The 20383-nt window shown below is 45.8% G+C and overlaps 1 protein-coding gene across 2 annotated transcripts in view; it reads left to right on the plus strand.

Moving 5' to 3' along the window:
- Window positions 1–638: 638 nt before the first annotated feature.
- SMYD1 (SET and MYND domain containing 1) overlaps window positions 639–20383 on the plus strand; it is a 28393-nt gene continuing 8648 nt past the window's right edge. The window contains exons 1-6 of one of the 2 annotated variants that reach the window (XM_010199736.2): window positions 639–775; window positions 11067–11243; window positions 12350–12563; window positions 14467–14597; window positions 16225–16263; window positions 18978–19170. In XM_010199736.2, coding sequence (XP_010198038.1) covers window positions 639–775; window positions 11067–11243; window positions 12350–12563; window positions 14467–14597; window positions 16225–16263; window positions 18978–19170 — 891 coding nt within the window. The remainder of the gene's footprint in view (window positions 776–11066; window positions 11244–12349; window positions 12564–14466; window positions 14598–16224; window positions 16264–18977; window positions 19171–20383) is intronic. The other variant, XM_010199737.2, reaches the window with a different exon arrangement.

Genomic DNA, 20383 nt, shown 5'->3' on the forward strand with positions numbered 1-20383 from the left:
CCGTGTGCCCACTGCCACTGGCATTTGGGAAGTGACTCCCCTTTTCCAGGCTCTGGTGGCACTGCAGGATGGCAAGAATTTCAGGGTGTGTGTTCCACTGCTATCCCTTCCTCTAAACATACTGTCCATCTCCTAGAGGGTAAAAATATAACAGCATTGTTTAATTTCTGGAAAAAGCCAGATGACAGTGGAAGGGGTCAGAAATATGCATACCAGCCTTCCCTGAACCACTGTCTCAGCTGTTGCTCCCTGAGAGACAGAAGCATGTGGTTGCTAAAAATACCCTGCCAAGAGAATAACGTTTTCTCTCCGAGGGGAGAGTATAAATTAATAGGAGTTGTAACATACACAACTGCTTCTGGCTGGGAGAAGCAATTCCATACGTAGCTTTTCAGAGAGGGGTTTCCTATTGAAGCAGCAGTCCCAGCCCTGTGCCTTCCCTGCGAAGGTCGGCGATCTTCACCTCCTGCCTCTCCTGCTCCCACCCCCTCGCCCTCCTATGGGAAACGGTGTGGCCAGGGGTGGGGGGAAGCCAGCCCTTTTATAAACGTGATCCTGCAGCAAGTCAAAGTTGACAAGAGTGACAGGAGAGGTGGCTCGCTCCGAGATAGCCACCTGCAAGCCTTGGGGTCCCTGGGATGACTAAAGGGGGAATGGAGTCAGTCGAAGTGTTCACATCTGAAGGCAAAGGCAGGGGTTTGAAAGCCCAGAAGGAATTCTTGCCTGGGGATGTCATCTTTGCAGAGACAGCCTATGCAGCCGTGGTTTTTGATAGGTAAGAGAAAAGCACTTTTAAAACACAGACCAAAATTAATCTCGATGCAAGATTGAATCTGTTCGGGTGGGTAAAAGCATCTGGACAAGCCCAGAGAAGCATGTCAGGGGAAGCCAGAAGCACTTCTGTAAAGACAAGTTCACATCTTCCAGTGACAGTGCTTCCCAGGGCTCTTTTTCACTTTTAACATGGCACAGTGTGTTTCCAGGCTGTGATCCTGCAAGGGATGTGCCATATGGGGTTGCGTGTGTCGGTGCCTCACAAAACCAGACCCGTGTTACGTTCTGGTGAGCTGCCAGGGCTCAGAGTAACTCAGGTGCAGCAATTGCAAACTGACTTTGCTGAAGACTTTGCTGATGTGTAAAGTGTGATAGAAGTGAGTTGTGCTGTGCTCTGCTCGTGTGTGCCACCCCTCATCTGTACAGGCGGCTTCACCACCCGCTGTCCTCTAACTAGAAGCTGGTGGAGCTCTGCGAGTGACATTGTTTCTGTTAAAGTGATTCTTGTATGTGTAGCTAGCTGAGTTTATCTGAGACAGGTTTCTGCTTCCACTCTTTCATGAGACTGGTTTTAAAGTTCTGTTCACATTGATGTAGCCAGAAGCTGAATTCTGGTGCAAACACACGTTTTTTTCCCTGCTGCTTGTTTCAAGGATGAACAACGTGAGATCAACCTGCACTGCTGCTGTGGCTCACAGGTGCCTGCTCCTGCCCTTCAAATCAGTGGAAGAGTCATTTAAATACCCTTAAAGCTAAAAGACACAAAGAACCAATTTCTGTGTTAATCTCCCATGGAATAAATCTAGAATAAAGCCTCAGACATGAATGGAATTTGTTCAGCTTTATAATGCATCAACTGAGAGACAGAATTTGGCCCAGACTTTAAAACTGAGGAGCTAGATGTCATCTGAAGTTTTTATTCTGGGCTTAGGAAACTTCTGAACATTTTTCAGGGCTGTGATGATGAGTCCTAAGAATGATTATTTTTTTTCCCCATAAACTGCCAGTTACTTTAGCCCACTAAAGAGAGTGGTGAGTGATTCTGCCTAACTGAGCTTTCCCAGATTGAATCATCTCTGCTAACCAAGCCTGGGGCACAAGCAAAGCTCATGCTGGGCTTTTAATCCCAGTCATCTTGTAAGTGAAGTTGATTTGTGCTGCTGTGTGATCTGTCAATAGCAAAGAACTGGGAATTACATGGACAGGGCAGGGAATAAGGTATTTTGTATCTTTCATTGACTTTCCTTGCTCTTATGCATGTGAGTGAACACGTGTATGAATCTTTACAACAGCAGCAGTGACACTTTGTAGTTTTTGTTTTTAATGTGTGATTGCAGGAGCTCACATTAAAAATGTCACTTTTTCATTTTAAAATGTTGAGTTCTTAATCTTGAGTCCAATCACAGTAGTTAGTGACAAAACCACCTCTCCTTGACATGTCCTTTTAGCTCTTGTACTTCAGTTTCACTTGTGTCACTAGCTGGAACCCTGCTGTGATACCTTTGCTTCAGAAGTACCTGTGAATAATCATTTCTCCCATATGCCTTATTAAAAACACAAGTTATCTTTTAGACCATTGAAAACATATTGCCTTTAGATTTCTAGTTGAGAGGGTTTTTTCTCCTGTGAAATGTTGCAAGCATCATGCATGAGTAGAGCTGCCCACGTTGAAGAGATACAACTTCACTGCATTTTCAAATGTCACTTGTGTAATGTGAGATGAGGGGAGAAACTATCACCATTTCATCTCTTAGACTGCAGAGTGTGTCTTAGGCTTAGGTTTCCAACAGAAAACCTCGGATGGGGAGAGATGTGCCTCCTTCCCTCCCCAGGCTGGGTTTGTTTAGGGCCCACAGAGCATTGAGCAGCAAGGAGGAGAGGCAAATCCATCCATTCCTTGCAACTGGGTAGGATGTGGATGGCTTTAGTCATTCTTATTTCCCTGATGCTTCTTTGTGCTGCTGTGCAGTAATAATGAACACTCACTCTTCCAAAGCACTTTGTTTAGTCCATGGTGAAATGCATTCCTAAAACCTCCAAAGCAGGCAATGACAACTAAATGCTTGTTGGTTAGTGCTTACTGGAAGATAACCTGGGTCTGAGGTGTAATGGAAACATGCATTTTTCTTGTGGCAATTGCTCTGATGCTTTTCCTACACCCACGGTGCCACTGTCCCAGGGTATGCAGTTGCATAAAACCCCATTGAATTGATCCTGGATCCTTGTAGGAACTGCAAGAATAAATCCACACTAGGGCATGGTGGCTGATTTTGCCCTGAAAAAACTGTTGCCCCTGCAGGGAAGAAGAATTCAATAAGGAGGCAAGTGTTTTCCTTGCCCACAAACACACATGTATAAGTGTGTACACTGTCAGAAAGGGTTTCACTCTGCATTGGGAGACCCAAAGTCCAGAATCCCCCACCCTAAATCTATTCAGCATCTTTGTCTCTTGCTGAATGGAGTGTGCCATGGATATGGGATTCAAATAGGAGTGATGTGTTTGATTTTTCAGCTCAGGTTCTACCAAATATGTGACCACATTTTCCAGAGAGCTCAGCTTTCTTTGTGCATAAAGGCCACCACAGCAGCACGAGAGTGCAGAACTGGTCTGTGTTTTGCAGCCCTTTCAAGAGCTCAGTCTTTTGAGACATCTGGTCCCAGTGTGGATGCAGAGCCAGTGAAATCCTGCTCCTGATTTTGCTGTTGAAATCAAGTTGTGTGTGTGATGTGTATGGATGACAATCATCACACAGAGTGGCCACTCTGTGATCTTCTGTGTAACTGCTTGGGACCTGGTGAAGAACATAACTGTGGAGTCAAAAACCTACATTGTCTGCTCTAGATGTTTAACTGCAGGTGTGTGAGAAACCCCTCCATGGGACTGCTGCATGGCAGAAACCTACCTTTCATCCTCTGAGAAACTATCAGAAGAACACACCTCTTTGTCCTGGCTGTGCAGGGATCTAAGGAGCCTGAACAACTAATCTTGGCATCTGATGTTAGGAGCTTACAGCAGAAAGTGTGGATGCACTGCACTTTTAAATGATGCAAGGGCCCTTCTCTATATATTGATGTGAGGAACTGACAAACTGATTTGGACCTGTCACCCAACTGCACTGTATGAATGTCTGTCTTTCAGTAGAAGGCTGAGTTTAAGGAGGTGTTGAGGATTCTGTTTTTCCAGGAAAAGGAGAAGTATTTTCTTTGACAAACCTCTGTTATCACCCATCAGACTCTGAGCAAGTAAAACCCATCAGTATAACTGGACCAGCCTACAAGGTTATGTGATGGCTTCTCCAGCAATATGCTTTGAGGCTCAGCTTGGAAATTAAGACATGCAAAACTAAGGTCTGTTATAAGTGGCTGCATAGAGCTAAGGGCAGGATTCAGTTGCCATAGGTGTTTAGTGTAATCTGATGCCCAAGAGTGTCTGAGACATCCTCTCAGGCTGACAGGTACAAAACAGGATTTATGAGAATCAGGCCTCCTCTCAGGCCAGATGGATGTCCCTGCAGAGCCTAAAATAACACTAGGCTCCTATGTCCAGGCAAGTGAATCCAGTCCTGTTATAATCATGGAGCACTATACACCAAACACAGCCACCTACCTTTGAGCTGAATGGCTTTACAGACCCCATTGAGTGTTTTGATGGGATCTGTACTTAGACACGGAGGGTACAGATGAGCACATCTCACTACCTAAATCTGCAGACAGCATCCTGCCCTGGAATGCCCTGAAGGTCACAGGAGACTCTGAAGGTCACTGAAAGTCCCTGAAGTCATTAAGGCTGGTGAGGGCTTGTACACTCCAACCAGTGACGGTCATCTGAACAGCAGTTTCTTACCCATATAGCCAGAGACTTGTAGTCCAGAAGTACACAAAACTCAAAGTGAAGCTAAAGAAGAGTCCTATGGACATCAGCTAGTTCACAGGTTCTTACATTTTAAGAGCAGGGTATGACTTACAAGGCTAACCCTGCTCATTGCAGCAGGGCTTGGACTAGATGACCTATAAAGGTCACTTCTAACCCAAACCATTCTATGATTCTACAACCTTTTACTTACCACAGTGGTTACCTGGTGTTGACTCCTGCATCAAGCCTGATACTTCTACCTGGACCTTTAGAGAGATGGTGAATACTGTTTGAGGAGGAGTGCAGAGCTCAGTATGATCTCCAGTATTTTGCTGTTTGAATAAAGTGCTGATCTGTCTTTGAATCAGCCTTACTGTTGACAGCTGAAAGAGCACTCAGAAAACACCAGTGTCTGGCCTGCTTTGCTCTCAAATAGATGGAGAAGTTTGGAAATAGATCTTCTTAAGGGATTCTTTACCTTTGTTGGGGTCATTTTCCAATTTGCAAAGCCCCTGTGCATTCCCCATTGACATTACCTCTCACTGAAGCTCTCTCTAGTGCTTTGCTTACATGTTTAATCCTTCCTTCTCTCTCCACTTTCTCTTTGAAGATCCCAGGTCTTCTTTCCTCACTGCCTCCTTCAGAATGAAGGCATTCCCATTGCCTGGGCTCAATGTACAGTATGTGACCTTCTCCTCTGGCACAACAGTTGGCTCTCAAGCCTGTAAGAGTTTACATTTCCTACAGGCATGGAAATGCCCAATATATCTCTGTCAACCTTCATCAAGAGAAGGTTTGCTCTTTAACTGGTGGGGTTTGAGAGACAGTAGTTAAGGTAAACAGTGTCATGTGGTAGAAAGCCAAGATCACCTGAAGATCTGCTTGATGAGTGATCTGCAAACTGCTGAAAGCCTGAGATCATGCATTTTTTATTTGCACTCCTTTTTGGTGTATGAAGCAGGCCCAAAACATTTTGCAAGGGAAACGTGGGGAGCTCGTTATTGTAGCTGGGATGACCTAGGGATATAAGAAACAAATTCTTCCATAATGATATCATAGAATCATAGAATGGCAGGGGTTGGAAGGGAACTTTAGAGATCATCTAGTTCAACCCCATTCCAGAAGCAGGTTCACCTAGATCAGGGTATGATTCTGAAAAGCTTATGGAAACAAATTCTCTGAGTTGATCCCAATAAAAGCAGAATAATGTGCTTATGTTCAGGTTCTTTACAACTTTCTGGGGTTTGATTTTTTCATTAACTCAAATATCTTATCACTTGTTCAAAAGCTTAAATAAAACCTGGGAGAAAAACCTAGCTTTTTAAAAGGAAACCACACCCTCACTTCTAAAAAGAGGCAGAGAAACCTGGAATGACTAAAAATAAGACAGTCTAAAATTAGCCTGAAAGAAATCCTCCACTCAAATCAGACAAACCAGGATGTGTCATTCCTGACATTTTCAAGATAAAAGTACTGAGCTCCTACTCCCTTTTAAAGGAGTAAAACTGTTCTTGTGCTAATAATTCACCAGTATAGGTGTCCTAGCTTTAAGCCAGATGTTAAATCCTTCCCTTTTTCTTTCACTGATGAAAGAGTAGGTGCATTTCCTTAGGCTGTTGTGTTTAAAGTGTTACAGCCTCTGCTTTGAAAGCCAAGTGGACTTTCCTACATCTTAGGCTATTGTTATGCTGTCCTTTGTAGGACCTTGAGGAGACACATGCCTAGGCAGCCAATAATAAATATGACTTTGGTATAAGTTAGGTCACCTGTGTGTGCCATCTGGCATGTACAGAATAGAATAAACTCATGTTAAGTAGTTTGTGAGCTTCTCATCATGCCCATTAGCTGTTTGATGAAATCCTTCTTTTATTCCTTTACACTACAGCCATCTCACTTTGCTTTTCCAGATCAGTGAATGAGATGCTGTGGGTACTGGATGGGAAATGGTTGGCAGATGTTTGGGTTATGCATGTCTCAGTGATGAGAATATATTTCCTGTGTCAGTGCTCAGCACCCTCTGTCCTGGCAGGTCCAACAGATCTTAATCTGTCTGAACCCAGTCCAAGCAGTCACAAGAGCTATTTCTTTCTTCTGCTCTCACTGAGAGCCATGCTTGCAAGAGCCATGGTTTAGTTGACAGTGCTCTGTCACCTCTTGCATTTGTTGGCTGGCACATTGAATCATTGCTTTTGTGACTGCAGCTATGTCCAGGATCAGTAGTAGTCATGCATCTCATCTATGTAACATCAGAGCTCATGAGCTCCTGAGAGTTCAGCTGGGTTGATGCTTGCATGAGAGGCCAAGGAAACCTGAGACTCCCCAGAAAGTCATTTAGTGAGTCAATCAGTGGCATCTGCCCTCCAAGTCACTCCTAAACCCCTGACCTGACAAGGCTTTGACAAGCTGGAGACATCACTGTGCTAATGGAGACCCTGCTTTCGGATGGGGTGAAAAAAAGTAGTCCTCACTAAATGGGGAAGATGGCAGTGGCTAGTAATCACCCCAAGGGAATGGTGTACATAGACACAGCAGAGAGCAGTTTTATCATCCCTGGGTTAAAGCAAGGGAAGCTGGACACTGAGCCTCTGAGGGTTCAGACCTCCAGGGCTCCTGGGTAGGTGTCACACCAGAGCTATCTACTTGTGTTCCTCTCCAGAAATTTTCAGTGCTGCCTGGCCAAGCAGCATCGTGACCACACAGGCATGGGCTGCCCTTTCTCCAGAGACAATTTTGGGCTACCTGGAGCCATTTTGGGTTGTGTTCTAGGCCAGACAGAAGGTTTTATAGACCCATGATTTCTACAGGCTGAGAGACTTGGGTTTACCCTCAGGCTACTCCCTCTGTCTTTAGGATCCTTAACCATTGCAGAGGGTGTGAGAGGGGAGACTGTGGGTTACTGAAAGCCTTTGGTGTCCTTGATGTTCTCTACCTCCAGGTCAGATGGTACCAGAGCCTGGCAGAAGGTCAAGCCCTGGGGCCTTTACTGTTGCCTTTTGGGGTGTCTGGCTCTGGAACAGCAGGAGTTTGCACAACTGCCTAAGAGTACAGAGAGTTTTAGTGCTTGCAGGGTCAGGCAGTGGTCAAACAATGTTAGTTGAAGATTTAGGCAATAGATCTCAGATACCCGTGTCTCCTGATTTTCTTCCTTCACCAAGAGTTGAGCCTGAGCACCTGGAGTCCTGCTAATGCCCATTACCAATAAATCCAGTCTTCTTTCAAACCTTTTCTGAGCAGGAAGGATCCTGTGAAGGTTTTGTAGGAGATGTGGTATTTCTCACACCTACCAGTCAGATCAGCTATGAGTAATTGTGTCTGCAGTTTCAATACCACAGGAACTGTTCCTTCACCTCCTTGGCAGGTCTTGTATAGTATTTTTTTGTGCATTTCTGCATCTCCTGAAGAATGAGGGCTTTCCAGGGCTGGCAGTGAGTCCCATCAGTGGGGTTTGCTTTGGACACTCTGGACACCTTATTCAATAAATGGCAAAATGCAAAGCCAGCATTTCAGTGTTTTCATGTTCTTAGAGAGCTGGGGATAGACAAGTCTTTTTTTGAAGACTTGAGTTTTGTTGCACCATACTCTTCTTCAACCTGTCGTTCCTCTTTACAGGGACACTTCTGTAACTGCCTTTTGCCTTTCTGACTGCCCTCAAAGCTTGCAGGCAGCAGGAGGGAGCTCTGTGTGAGATATCTCCCCGTGCTTCCCAACACAACCTAACCATGTGGGTTTTATCAGCACTCTGGCTCTGCTTTGCCTTACAAGGACAGTAATCTCTCTTGCACCTCTCTACCCCCCTGACTTGACAGCTGACAGAGCACAGTCTGGCATTTCTCACCAGCTCCCAGCTCTTTCATTTGGCTTTATGCAACTGGCTGCCTCCCCCTTCCTGGACACGTGCTCCTTTCTGGCTCATCCCGGGTGCCTACCTTGCATCAGTCTCTCTCCAGCACTGCTCACTGTCATCTTCCAAACCTCGTTTTCACACTCAGTTTTGTCTGCTGTGAGTGATCCTGCTTTAAATCAATGGCCCTCTGAATCCTGCAAGAGCCAAGGCACAGGGTGGACTGTGTCAGCAGCTCACATAGATTGCCAGAGGACTGAAAGTGTGTTTTAAATGTACTGTGATAGATATAAATACACAGAGGTATGTTTATATGTATGTACCTGTATAGTGGAGAGGCAGGACAGTCCTGGGGCCAGGGACTCTGGGGCTGTGGGACTGATTCCCACATCCCTCATGTGATCATCAGTGACTTTGACTTCCCCGTGCCTCAGTTTCCCCACTATGGGCTGGTGGCAATGCTGACTTTCCTCTGATAATGAAGCCTCTGTGCTCAGTGAGGTTTTTGCAATGAGAAGAACTTTTGTCCTGGGACCAGCAGTATCTAAGTGATGGGAATTTAAAATCTCCTGTGCTGTCAAGCCTGGCTGGAGGCCAAGTGGGCAGTTGCCTGGAGAAGCAGACAGCTGGGGACACCAAATCAGGAAGGAAAAAGCTTCTCTATCAGCAAGAGGAAAGTCCCAAAGTTGTTTGGGCAGGAGACCAAAGTGTCTCCCCCTCCTTCCCAATGAGAGAACAAGCAGCTGGACATGTGAAACAGGCACATGGGGGAGGTTTCCTCCTGGTCCTAGACCCTGGATGCTCCTGGAGGGAGGGATATCAGGTTAGACTGATATATTCTTCCCTCCAGCCCTTGGTTACAGTTACATACATACAATTGTAGGGTGCTTCTTGGAAATCCCGTTTTGAACTCCTGAAAGAAGAAACCTGCTCCTATTGAAAGGTGTTTCCCAGTTACCCCATGACTGTCTAACTCACAGTAAGCTCTCAGCTGGTTAAACTGCAGAGCCAGGAGCAGTCAGAAGCACTCACTGCTGCTGGCACCAGAGAAAGACACGTCAGGCTTTTAGATTTGGAGAAGAAATCAGTATTTCTAGCCCATCTGTAGAAAGGCTTTAAGTGGCCTAAAGAGCACAGTGCTAAAGCTCACACCAGACTAAACAGGGAGGACTTTGTGCCCTGAGAGCAGGGCACATCCTCACATCAGGCACCGTGCTCATCTCCTGTGATGTTTAACACCGCCTCCATGGGTGGCATATTCTGGGCTACTGACCAGCAGCAAGTCATTGATGCTCACAGCTCAGCAACATACCACCCTTGTGAAGATGAAAGATCTGGATTTATTAATAAAATCTTATGGAGATCATAAATGCAAGTACTGCTCCCACAGCTTGACATTGCAGCCAGCCCACCCCACGTCCTACCCCAGCCAATGCTCCTGTGAGCTCTTGAGAGTTCATCTATCCTGTCTTCAGCTGCTGGTGTTCCATCCCTGAACAGCTGAAAGAATCCATTCATGCTTCAGTATTTGTGCTTGAAGGATTTTTGGGAGCCTGCCTTGGTCCCTCAGACCTTCACTAATGTCTGGAATCACTGGGACCAAGACAGTCCCTGTGCTGCTGTCTCATGATGGTGGACAGCCAAGAGACATATATGGTGACCAAAGGAAGGAGGAGAAGACATAAATCCCTCTGTGATAAGAAAATCTACCTTGAAGGAGGCCATTGTCTTAGTTTCCTCATGTGATTTCCAACACAACATCACAGTTGCCAAGTGCAATGCATCTAGCACAGCTACATCCTTGGCACAGTGGCAAAAAAGAAGTGACAAACAAAACTGCATTTTAATCCATGCAAAGGTATCTTGGTTTCAAACAGCACAAATACAGGGTTTCCCTGTACAACCACTTTGATCTATCAGTCTTCTTCATTGTGCCACACTTCTGGCCTGCTCACTAGCAAAGCATTTCTGATGTATATTTTCATGCCCACAGCATGCCTGTGCCTAAGGAAAGCTTAGGAGGGCAGTTAGGACATCTCAGAGACATGCTTCCATTTGGTACCTCTCTCTGAAGGTTTTCCTAAGTCTCTTAGCCACAGTGGGGGCTGCTGCTTCATTTTATGGTCTGGTTCATGCAGGACCCAAGAATAGTGCTTGGGGGATGGGTCATTTCTGTGCAGGTAGGCAAAGCTCTTAGCCTGGCTCTTTGCCTTTGTGTAGTTCTTCTTGCTTGCGTGGACCAGTGATTCATTAGGCATCTGCCTTCTGCTCAGCAAATGGGTGGCTGGTGCTTCAGCATGGGCCAGACAGAGAATGAAAACAGCCTGAAATGGTATTGACAGCAGCAGCGCTGGGGAGGAGCAGATGAGCTGCAGACCAGAGGGCTGACAGCTGGGGAATGCTTTATTGCTGCTCTCCTTTAAACAAAAGATTTGTCTCTGTGGCATAGCCGAGCAAAAAAGCAACAGCACTGGGCAAGTGGGATGTGTCTCAGGGGGTCCATCCACAGTGGGTGTGGGGAGCAAAGCTGACAGAAGCCTTGCTGGGGCGAGCTGGCCCTTCACCAGTATGAGCCAACGGGTCTTTCTGTCCTTCCAGCCTGACACACCTCGTCTGTCACACCTGCTTCAAACGGCAGGAGAGGCTCCACCGCTGTGGCCAGTGCAAGTTTGCCTACTACTGTGACCGGACCTGCCAGAGAGCCGCCTGGCTGGACCACAAAAATGAGTGCTCTGCCATCAAGAAGCATGGCAAGGCACCCACCGAAAACATCAGGTGAGAGCTGGGCCCCAGGCCTGAGCCAGCAGCCTGGGGACAGTGGGAGAAGACAGGACATCCCTCTGGAGGGTGGAAAAGAAAAGCTGAGAGACCTAATTTGGACAGGGTGGAGCTGGGAGACAGTTTGGGGAAGGCCACGAATGTTCCTGTGTTGAGGAGATGGAGACCTGGAGGAGCATCTCTGTGCAAGGGGGTTGTGTTCCTGCTTTTTCTTTTTGGTGCTGGGCCCTAAAAACTCTATTGCAACTGAACATGGTCAGGCAAACCCACCCAGGGTGGTTTAGGAGGTGTGGGAAGCAGGAAACAGGTGAAAAGTGGAAGAGGGGGAGTGGAATTTCTCTACAGGAGCATAGAATTGTATGCTTGCAGAATGGTGGGGGTTGGAAGGGACCTCTAGAGCTCATCCAGCCCAACTCCCTGCTAAAGCAGGTTCCCTTCAATCAGGAGGCACAGGAATGTGTCCAATTGGGTTTGGAAACTCCAGAGAAGGAGCCTCCACACCCTCCCTGGGCAGCCTGGGACAGGGCTCCCTCACCTCAGCACCAAAGAAGTTTTTCCTTAATGTTCAAGTGTAATGTTTTGTGCTGCAGTTTATGTCCATTACCCCTAGTCCTGTCACTGGATACTACAGAAAAAGTGTCACCCTTTGCTTCTGACATCATTAGGTATTTATAAGCATTGATGAGGTCCTCCTTTAGTCTTCTCCAGGCTAAACAGCCCCAGGTCTCACAGCCTTTCCTTGTCAGAGAGATGTTCCAGTCCCTTCATCGTCTTGGTAGCCCTGTGTTGGATCAGTTTGTATCCACATCCTGGCTGTGTCATGAGAAAATGAAGGAATCCTTAAGGAAATGAGAGCTTTTGTGAAGGGCTGGGGATCTGGAGCTCTGTAGCACTTCTCCAGATGAAAACATAGATGACAGGGCAAAACTCTGCATCTCTTTTTCCTTCTAAAGCCCCTGGATAGTGACCAACCATCTGCCATCCAATGCTGAGCCCATCTTGGTCTGTCTGCATACAGTTTCCCAGCCATGAAATGAACCTGGATGGTCCTTGGGTCCCTGTCCTTGCAGTGATGCTAACACCTGGGTCTCTCTCCTGTCCAGGCTGGCTGCCCGCATCATGTGGAAGATAGTGAGGGAAGGCAGTGGGCTCTCAGAGGGCTGCCTGGTCTCCATCGATGACCTGCAGAACCACGTGGACAGCTTCAGCGAGGAGGAGAAGAAGGAGCTCCATGTTGATGTGGAGAACTTCCTGGAGTTCTGGCCACCCCAGAGCCAGCAGTTTGGCATGCAGTACATCTCCCACATATTCGGAGTGGTACGTGAGAGTGGTGGGACAGCAAACAGGGGCAGCTTCCCAGAGAAAGTCTTCAACCAGCCTGAGTTAAGGATGCCTGAGTTCATGCCTTGCTTGCTCTTAAGAGACCATAGCAGCTGGGGACATTTCACAGAACCACAGAATCACAGAATGGTAGGGTTGGAAAAGACCTTTAGAGATCATCCAGTCCAACCCCCCTGCAGAAGCAGATCCCACCTAGATCAGGTCACACAGGAACGTGTCCAGGATGATCTTGAAAACCTCCAAGGAAGGAGCCTCCACACCCTCCCTGGGCAGTCTGTGCCAGGGCTCCCTCACCCCAACATTTGCTACAGGCAGTTTGAATACTGCCCATTCCCCATTTGCAGCTCTTCTGCACTGACACTAGAAAACTGAGGTATGGCAAGGGCAAGGTCTGAAACCTTTTCAGTCCAAAAAGAAAGAAATCAGAGACACCTTTTCTCTGTGTAAACATACAGGCAGGTGGCTGACTGAACCATAGGTGCTGTATTGTCATCCCAAGTCCCACTGGGCATCTCTCTGCACCTGGGAGAGCTGAGCAAATGTAAATAGAGTTATCAAATCCAAATATTTAAGTATGCTTTTTAGTAAATACACATAGAATATGTATATTTATGAATGTAGCTATTATATCAAATGCATTAGTGTCATATTGTGTGCATTATTATTACATGTACATTATAAAAATGTAGTTTTTATATATATATGATAAAAATAGGTAAAAGATACTAAATATATTTAGTAATACCCATTCCTACCTTGTTAATTATACATTTTTATTCTCAATGTAGCAGAAAGGGAAATTCCCAGAAGCCTGTTAAGGCTCAGCTGCTCTGCCCCAAGCTCTGGTACAAGCCTGTGGATCCTGGCTACACTAAACCCTCATCTTAGCAATTCTGCCCAAGGGGTCAGGATGAGCTGAGACAAAATGCACCCTCTGCTCACTCCTCTGCCCATCTCTGATGTGGCAGAGAACTTGTCTTTGCCAGCCTCAACACAGGGAAGGAACATGACATCCTTTGGTACCCTTCCCTCAAAGAAAATCAAGTTCACAGTGTACAGGGAGATGGAGGTGTTAGTGACTGACAGAACTTGCCCATGTGGAGGGAAGGAAGTACAGACAAAGCACAGAATCAGTTAAGAAAGGAAATAAAACTATTAACAAAGCAAAACAATTAGCACCCGAGTTAATGATTCCCTTTGGTGTATCCTATTGCATTTCCTCGTTTGTAAGAGCTGTTTCAGCTCTTAAGAGGAAAACCGTTCTGTCCATGTGTGATAATAGCCTACCATATGGAAGAGGCTAAGAATTTGTTCTTGCTATATATGTCACCCAAACATAAGTCATTCTGAAACCTGTCTCTGACTCCCAACAAGCAGTAGTAACTGGGTTTTGCAGTCTCTGTGGGTTACCCAGTAAATGTGACTAGATTGAATGTAGCTCTCAAGGTTGATTTCTAACTGATATGTATTTTAATAAGCGTGAACTTTGCTTTCTGCCAATCCTCTGCCTCAAATTCACTTTCCTGTGACCTTTTTCTGAATTATTTGGAGGAAGCAAATAATTATTTGGAGGAGAGCAATGCATGGTCAAACCAAACTTATCTTTAACATCCCAAGAGAATATCACCAGCAAATATTCTGCAGAGCCCCTCTGCTTGAGTCTTTCACTGCCTCTCTGCTCATGTTTTATCCTAGCCAGGGGTGATGTTTCTACAATTACTTTCTGCAATAATCTCACAGACACTCTTCCTTTCTCCTTAAAAGTCTGGATATGTAGAGATACACCTCTTCTAAAGCACCAGAGGGGATTGAGAAATCCTGAATGTAGCTGAGTTCAGCTTTTCTTTCCTTAATGCTTCTTCCTATGTTTTGGGACTAGATCAACTGCAATGGCTTTACCCTCAGTGACCAAAGAGGACTGCAGGCTGTTGGTGTGGGAATCTTCCCCAACCTCTGCCAGGCCAACCATGACTGCTGGCCCAACTGTACTGTCATCTTCAACAATGGCAAGTGAGTGAATTTCTTTCCTTGGGTACAGTGGGGCTGCATCCTCATGTAGAATCTGCTCATCCCAGTGTCAGATCCCTGCCCCAGAAAATCTATTCATTCTTGTTTCCTTCTGTAGCTCAGAAAAAAAGAAACAATGATTTTCTTTCTGAAGAGGAACAGTTCATTCCCCCATTATTGTCATTTTTTAAAAACTAATCAAATGCACAAGATTTGACCTTCAATTAGCAAAGGATTTTCCCCTGGTTTCTGTGACTTTTGAAACCAGACTCAAAAGAGGCAGGCAGAGTCCTAAGTGGCTGCCTAGATCACCTCTTTTAATAAGGTTTTATTTATAAATAGTTAAGGAACAATTAAGATCAACAAATTGTCAAAGATACTGAGTCCAGAGTCCAATTTCTCAGAACTGAAGCTTGCAATCAGCTGATGTGGTTGTAACCATTTCTAACACAACCTTCATCTCTGTGACTGTTACCTGCAAAGTGAGTCACATGCAGGTGCAGGATGCCCTCAGCCTCTGGGCATTCCCCATTCCCACCCAAGTCCTGTAAGAAAACTCCCGTGGGATATGTAAGAAGGAAAGAGATTAAGTGGAAAATGCAGGGACATTTCATCAGACCTGGGAGTGGAGGCTCCTACTCTCCACGCTCAGGGAAGCCCTCAGGAGGAATTCTCAGCCCTTCCCAGCCTCCTGGCTGTAACAGGTATAAACTGCTGCTGATTCAGCAAGTTGTATCCCGTGCAAGACATTAAGTGTGGGAAACTGCTTGCCAGAAACTGCACAGCTATATATTTTGTCCCAATTTTCCACCAGGTCTTAAGGTTTTGCAAATTCCTGTATTCATCAAACTTTAACACTCTAAGTTAAGCCCCTCAGCTGCCCCTTTAACTAACACATTGCTTGTGCACTGATGGAGAGCCTCCTCAACCAGCCTGGGAACTGGAGAAGGTAACTAGTAGTGATAGCAACCTTGATGTCTGAGCTTCTGGGTGGTAAGTAGAGGAATGGCATTTTGTTTATCTGTTAGCTTGTTGAAGCTCCCACACGTATCCTGTTACTGACTTTAAGTTTTATCAACTGGTTCTTGGCCAGGTAAATGATGAAGGTTGTTCATCTTCCTGTGGAAACCTGATCACAAACCTGTTGTGGGGGACTGAGCTCTCTGTCAGGGCTCAAGGCACAATGCTGGACCTGAGGACCCACCCAACTCACCACACCAAACACAGTCACACAGTCCTTGTTGCTAATATCCCTGTCTTTTCCATTTCAAGCTGTGTTCTCAAGAACATGACTACTGATGCCAGTGGAGACATTTCTGTGCAGGAGAATTAACCCTTGTGCCTGACAAATGTCAGAAGCAGGTTTTGCACACCCTATGGTCAAGACCACTCCTGAAATCACAGTGCCAGGACACTTCTGCAACAAATCCTCCACGGCCCAGTGATGGACAATTTGGTTATGGCAGCTGCACGGCAAAAGTGAAGCTCTCATGCAGTGGAACATGAGCCAGGCACAGGGAACCCCCTTTGTCTCCCATCAGGACAATGTCCCAATGCCCTATACTGTGTACCCATATTTTTTGTTGTACTTACACCCGTGTAAACTGCAGATGTTTGTTTTGTCTTTCAGTCATGAGGCTGTAAGATCAATGTTCCACACACAGATGAGGTGGGTCGGTCTTGAAAGCATCATCCTCCCCCTTTGCCCTATACCTCTCATGCCTTGAAGCTGCAAACAGCCCAAGGGAATCCTGCTGTTTGCAGAAAATGTCACTTTCCCTGTTTTCTAAACTTCTACCCCTCCCCCTGTAAAGCCCCACTAATCCCAGACCTCACTTGAACTCTGCATTTTGTAGTAAATTAAAACAATAGTGGTAATCCTGTGACTGTCTCCCCCCACACCAAATTCCCTCTCTGCCTTTCCACTCTCTCCCTTGGCTTCCTCCCTGTCAGTTATTTCCTCTCTCCACTCCTCATTTCTCCTCCCCTGACTACGGTAAGAGCATGAAAGTCAGAACAAGGTCTCGCTAATCTTGTACAGCCCAAAATAAAACCTTGTGTCTCTGCAGATGAGAAATGATTGCATTACTGACATACTAAATGGCCACGTTTCCTCTGCAACAAATGGTGCCTGTTGAATGCATTGACTGCAGTAGTAGTACTGTGAGCTGTAGGTTTCATCCTGGTTTTAATCATAATACCTGATTAATGGTTTACCTTTTAATGATGCCACTGTTACCTGATCCAAATGAGAGAAATCATCAAAATATAGGCCAAAAAAATGACTTCTCTGCTGAACTCACTGCAGTTAGTAGATTATAGACAGTCCTGTTAAAGGGACACTGTTGTCTTCTAGTCATTTCAAGCAAACATGCAGTTTCCTCAAATAAGATGTGAAATACTTTTGAGGTGCTCTGCTTCACCATTGACACTCCATGCATTGGAGACAGGACCAGAAAAAGGGACAAAGGAGTTTCACTTCTGGTTACAGTCACTGTTTTGGGGCTATGTGAGTCTTGAGCCATCATACACTCACTGTGCCTCTGTCTTTCAAGGTCCTTGATGCTTGGGGCAGACATTGGGGAAGGAACATGGGACAAGCTCATTGGGGTACTTTTGGCTGACAGTGTCTCTTTAACTATAACATTTAAACTATGACATGTGGTTCCAGGCTTCTCCCAAATGCTATCAATCCCCTTTACACAAGGGATGGCTACTTAAAATACACCCACAGTGCTTATGCTATCAGGGGCATCATAAAAGTCAGAGGCTTGATTTTGCTCCTCTGGTTGCATGACTCACTTTAACGAAGATCCTGTTTAAATGTGAACAGGAATGTTTATCTGTGTAAACCTTTCTGATGGGAGTTGCTCTTTGTCATGTACTTGCTCCTGGAGCAGTGGGTTGCACCTTTCTCTGACTGCCATTTACTCCTGGTTGTGACATAGCAAATAGCTGCCCTTCTTGACAGTGGCATGTTTAGTGATAGATTTTGTATGAAATATGCTATTGATATGATCTAACACCCAGAGAAGTTCAAGACCAGCCTTAGAGATTAGTTTTCACAACAGCTTTAGCACAACTGGAAGACTCAGAGCTTTGGTGAGACCTTCACTGGGTCCCATCTAAAGCACCTCATGTTCAGGTGGAAGCCAGTAGGTCCCCTCAGATGCATCTCATAGCAGGTGTGTATGTTAAACATTGAGCTCAGCAGGATGATAGAGGCACTTTGCCCATGGTAAGGGAGTCCCAGGAGTGATGTACCCCACTTGCAGTGGGTACAAGGGTAGGAGCTCAGCCATGGGACTGGCTTCATTTTGATAAACAGTACGTATGCCTACTTGCAAAAAGGTATTTAACCAACTAACTGGTCTGAGCAGGCAGCCTCAGGTGCAATGAAGTGATTTCTAACCATAGGTGGTCACTAGCAGATGGGGGAGTGCATGGATACAAAAGCATCACCTCTCCATTGGTATTTAATGGAGCTTTTTCCTATTCTGACCAAAATCTTCAGCCAGTTGTGCCTGTTCAGCCCCTGCAACTGAGAAATGGCCCAGAGTAATTGGAAGATTAAGTGTGTAGAGCAAAACAGAAAGGGAATAGTTTTGTCTGTCCGTGTTATTTAAAGACCCTTTGCAGGGAAAGGCATGAGAGAAAGGCAGGTGCAAAGGTCTGGCTGTCCAAAAGCTTGACATTAAGGATTTGCTTAGTGATTTAGTAACAGAGACTGGCAATTTCCTTGTGTTCAGTATCAGCAAGATCAGATCAAATATACTGTATAAAAAATATTTCCAGAGAATTGTTCCTAAGCTTTTATGTAGAGATGCAAGAACAGGGCGAGGGGACACCTTACCCAGCACCCAAAGGGAATCTGACTGAACTTTTTGGAGTGAAAACGATACCGAAAGCAGCACAGCTCAGGATCTGGGAGTCTGGCCAGGGATGTATGGGGAGCATGCAAATCAGTGCTTAAAAAAAAGCCCCAAAGTCCAACCTCAGCATTTTGCAAGCCTTGCTGGGTATTTCTGATCTCACGGTTCTCTTCTGGCAAGACATCCTGCAACATCGTAAAAGTTTATGTCTCGGTTCAGAGCCCATCCAGATAAAGTAATGGAGCTGTAATCTGTTTATAGCTCAGACCCTTATGGATCCCTGACAGGGATTTGCAGAGGGACAGGACAAACTGATGTGGCTGTGGTTTTCCTCTGTATTCCATTAACCAGACTGCTGTCCATCCCTGCAGGAGCCATAGCAGCACTTTAGGCCAAGGGCTGACCTCTGCAAGGCAGGAACAAGCCACAGCATTTGTCCCTGGTGGCTCTATGGCTGTACCTTTGTTTCTGCTGCTTCTCCAAGTCCACTTCTCATCTCTTTTGCACCCAGGATCGAGCTGCGAGCTCTGAGCAAGATTTCTCCAGGGGATGAGCTGACTGTTTCCTACGTGGATTTCCTCAACGTGAGCGAGGAGCGGCGGAAGCAGCTGAAGAAACAGTATTACTTCGACTGCACCTGCGAGCACTGCAAGAAACAGATCAAGGATGATCTGATGCTGGCAGTGAAGGAAGGGGAGAGCAAGGTATGGGTTGTCCTGCTCTATCCAAACCCAAAGGCAGCTGCATCTCCTCCACCAAGGCGTCTGTGTGTCTCTGTGACCATGGTTCCTCAGCCTGGGGACACTCTCAATAGGAGCAGAGTCAGATTTTCGCAGCAGCCTGACTAGTGCCAGTGTAAAACATGAGAACAGTGAGCACAACACCAATTCAAGCCCACCATGCAAGGCCAGTTTATCCCTATTATGTATCATAGTGCAGTTTTTCATTTAAAAAAGCCCACAGAAGTTGCTTTCAACCTAAAAGTCCATCAACCATCAGAATGCTAAAATATTGGAAGATTAGGTGTAGAGCTGAGAAAAATGCTGGCATTTAAATTGTGGGGGTTTTGGAGGAACTGAAAGGGAATCTGAGTTTTGAACAGCAGAAAATGTGTTGCAGGTGATTCGTGGTGACAGGACTGAGCAGCGCTGCTGAAGCTGTATGGTTTATATAGCACCATCACCCTGTCTCCAGGGAACGTGGAAAGCCTCACCTTCCAGTCCTTCCTTGCAAAGGCCTGTCTGAGGAGTTGCTACCATCACTTGACATTTGTGCCTGGTTGCTGTGGGCAGACTGACTGCAAAGAATTAACAGTTTGTTTCTAAGTAATCTATGTTTTCCTTGGAGGTCTCAGGAGGATGTAAGGCTGTGTCTTGCTGTTGGCAGCAGGATCTGTTGCTTGGCCAGTAGCTCCAGTTTATGAGTATGCTGGTAGCTCTAAGAGTTTCTTTTTGATTTGTCTGCCCAGTAATATAATTGCTCATATTTTTTGGCCCCTATGGCAACGTTAGCTTAGGGGGTTTCTACTCCTGTAAGCTTTACAGTGTATAAAGGAAGGCAAAGCAAGCATTGTGGTTTAACCTGGCAGGCAGGTAAACAACAGACAGGTAGGGTGAGAGAATTGGGGAAAATCAAAGTAAGATTTGTGGATTGAGGTAAGGACAGAATAACACAACAGAAAATAAAAGGGGAAAAGAAATTAGAATACACAAAACAAGTGATGCATGACACCATTGCTCACCCCTCAGCGACCAATGCCCAGCCAGCTCCTGAGCAGCTGTCCCCAGCCACATTTCCCCCCAGTTTATATGCTGGGCATGATGTCCTGTGGTCTGGGATATCACTGAATAATTTCATTTGGAAAAGATCTTTAAGATCATCAAGTCCAACCACTCACTTCATACTGCCAAGTCAGAC

Source organism: Colius striatus, chromosome 3 (assembly GCF_028858725.1).
Source record: "Colius striatus isolate bColStr4 chromosome 3, bColStr4.1.hap1, whole genome shotgun sequence".
Taxonomy (NCBI): Eukaryota; Metazoa; Chordata; class Aves; order Coliiformes; family Coliidae; genus Colius; species Colius striatus.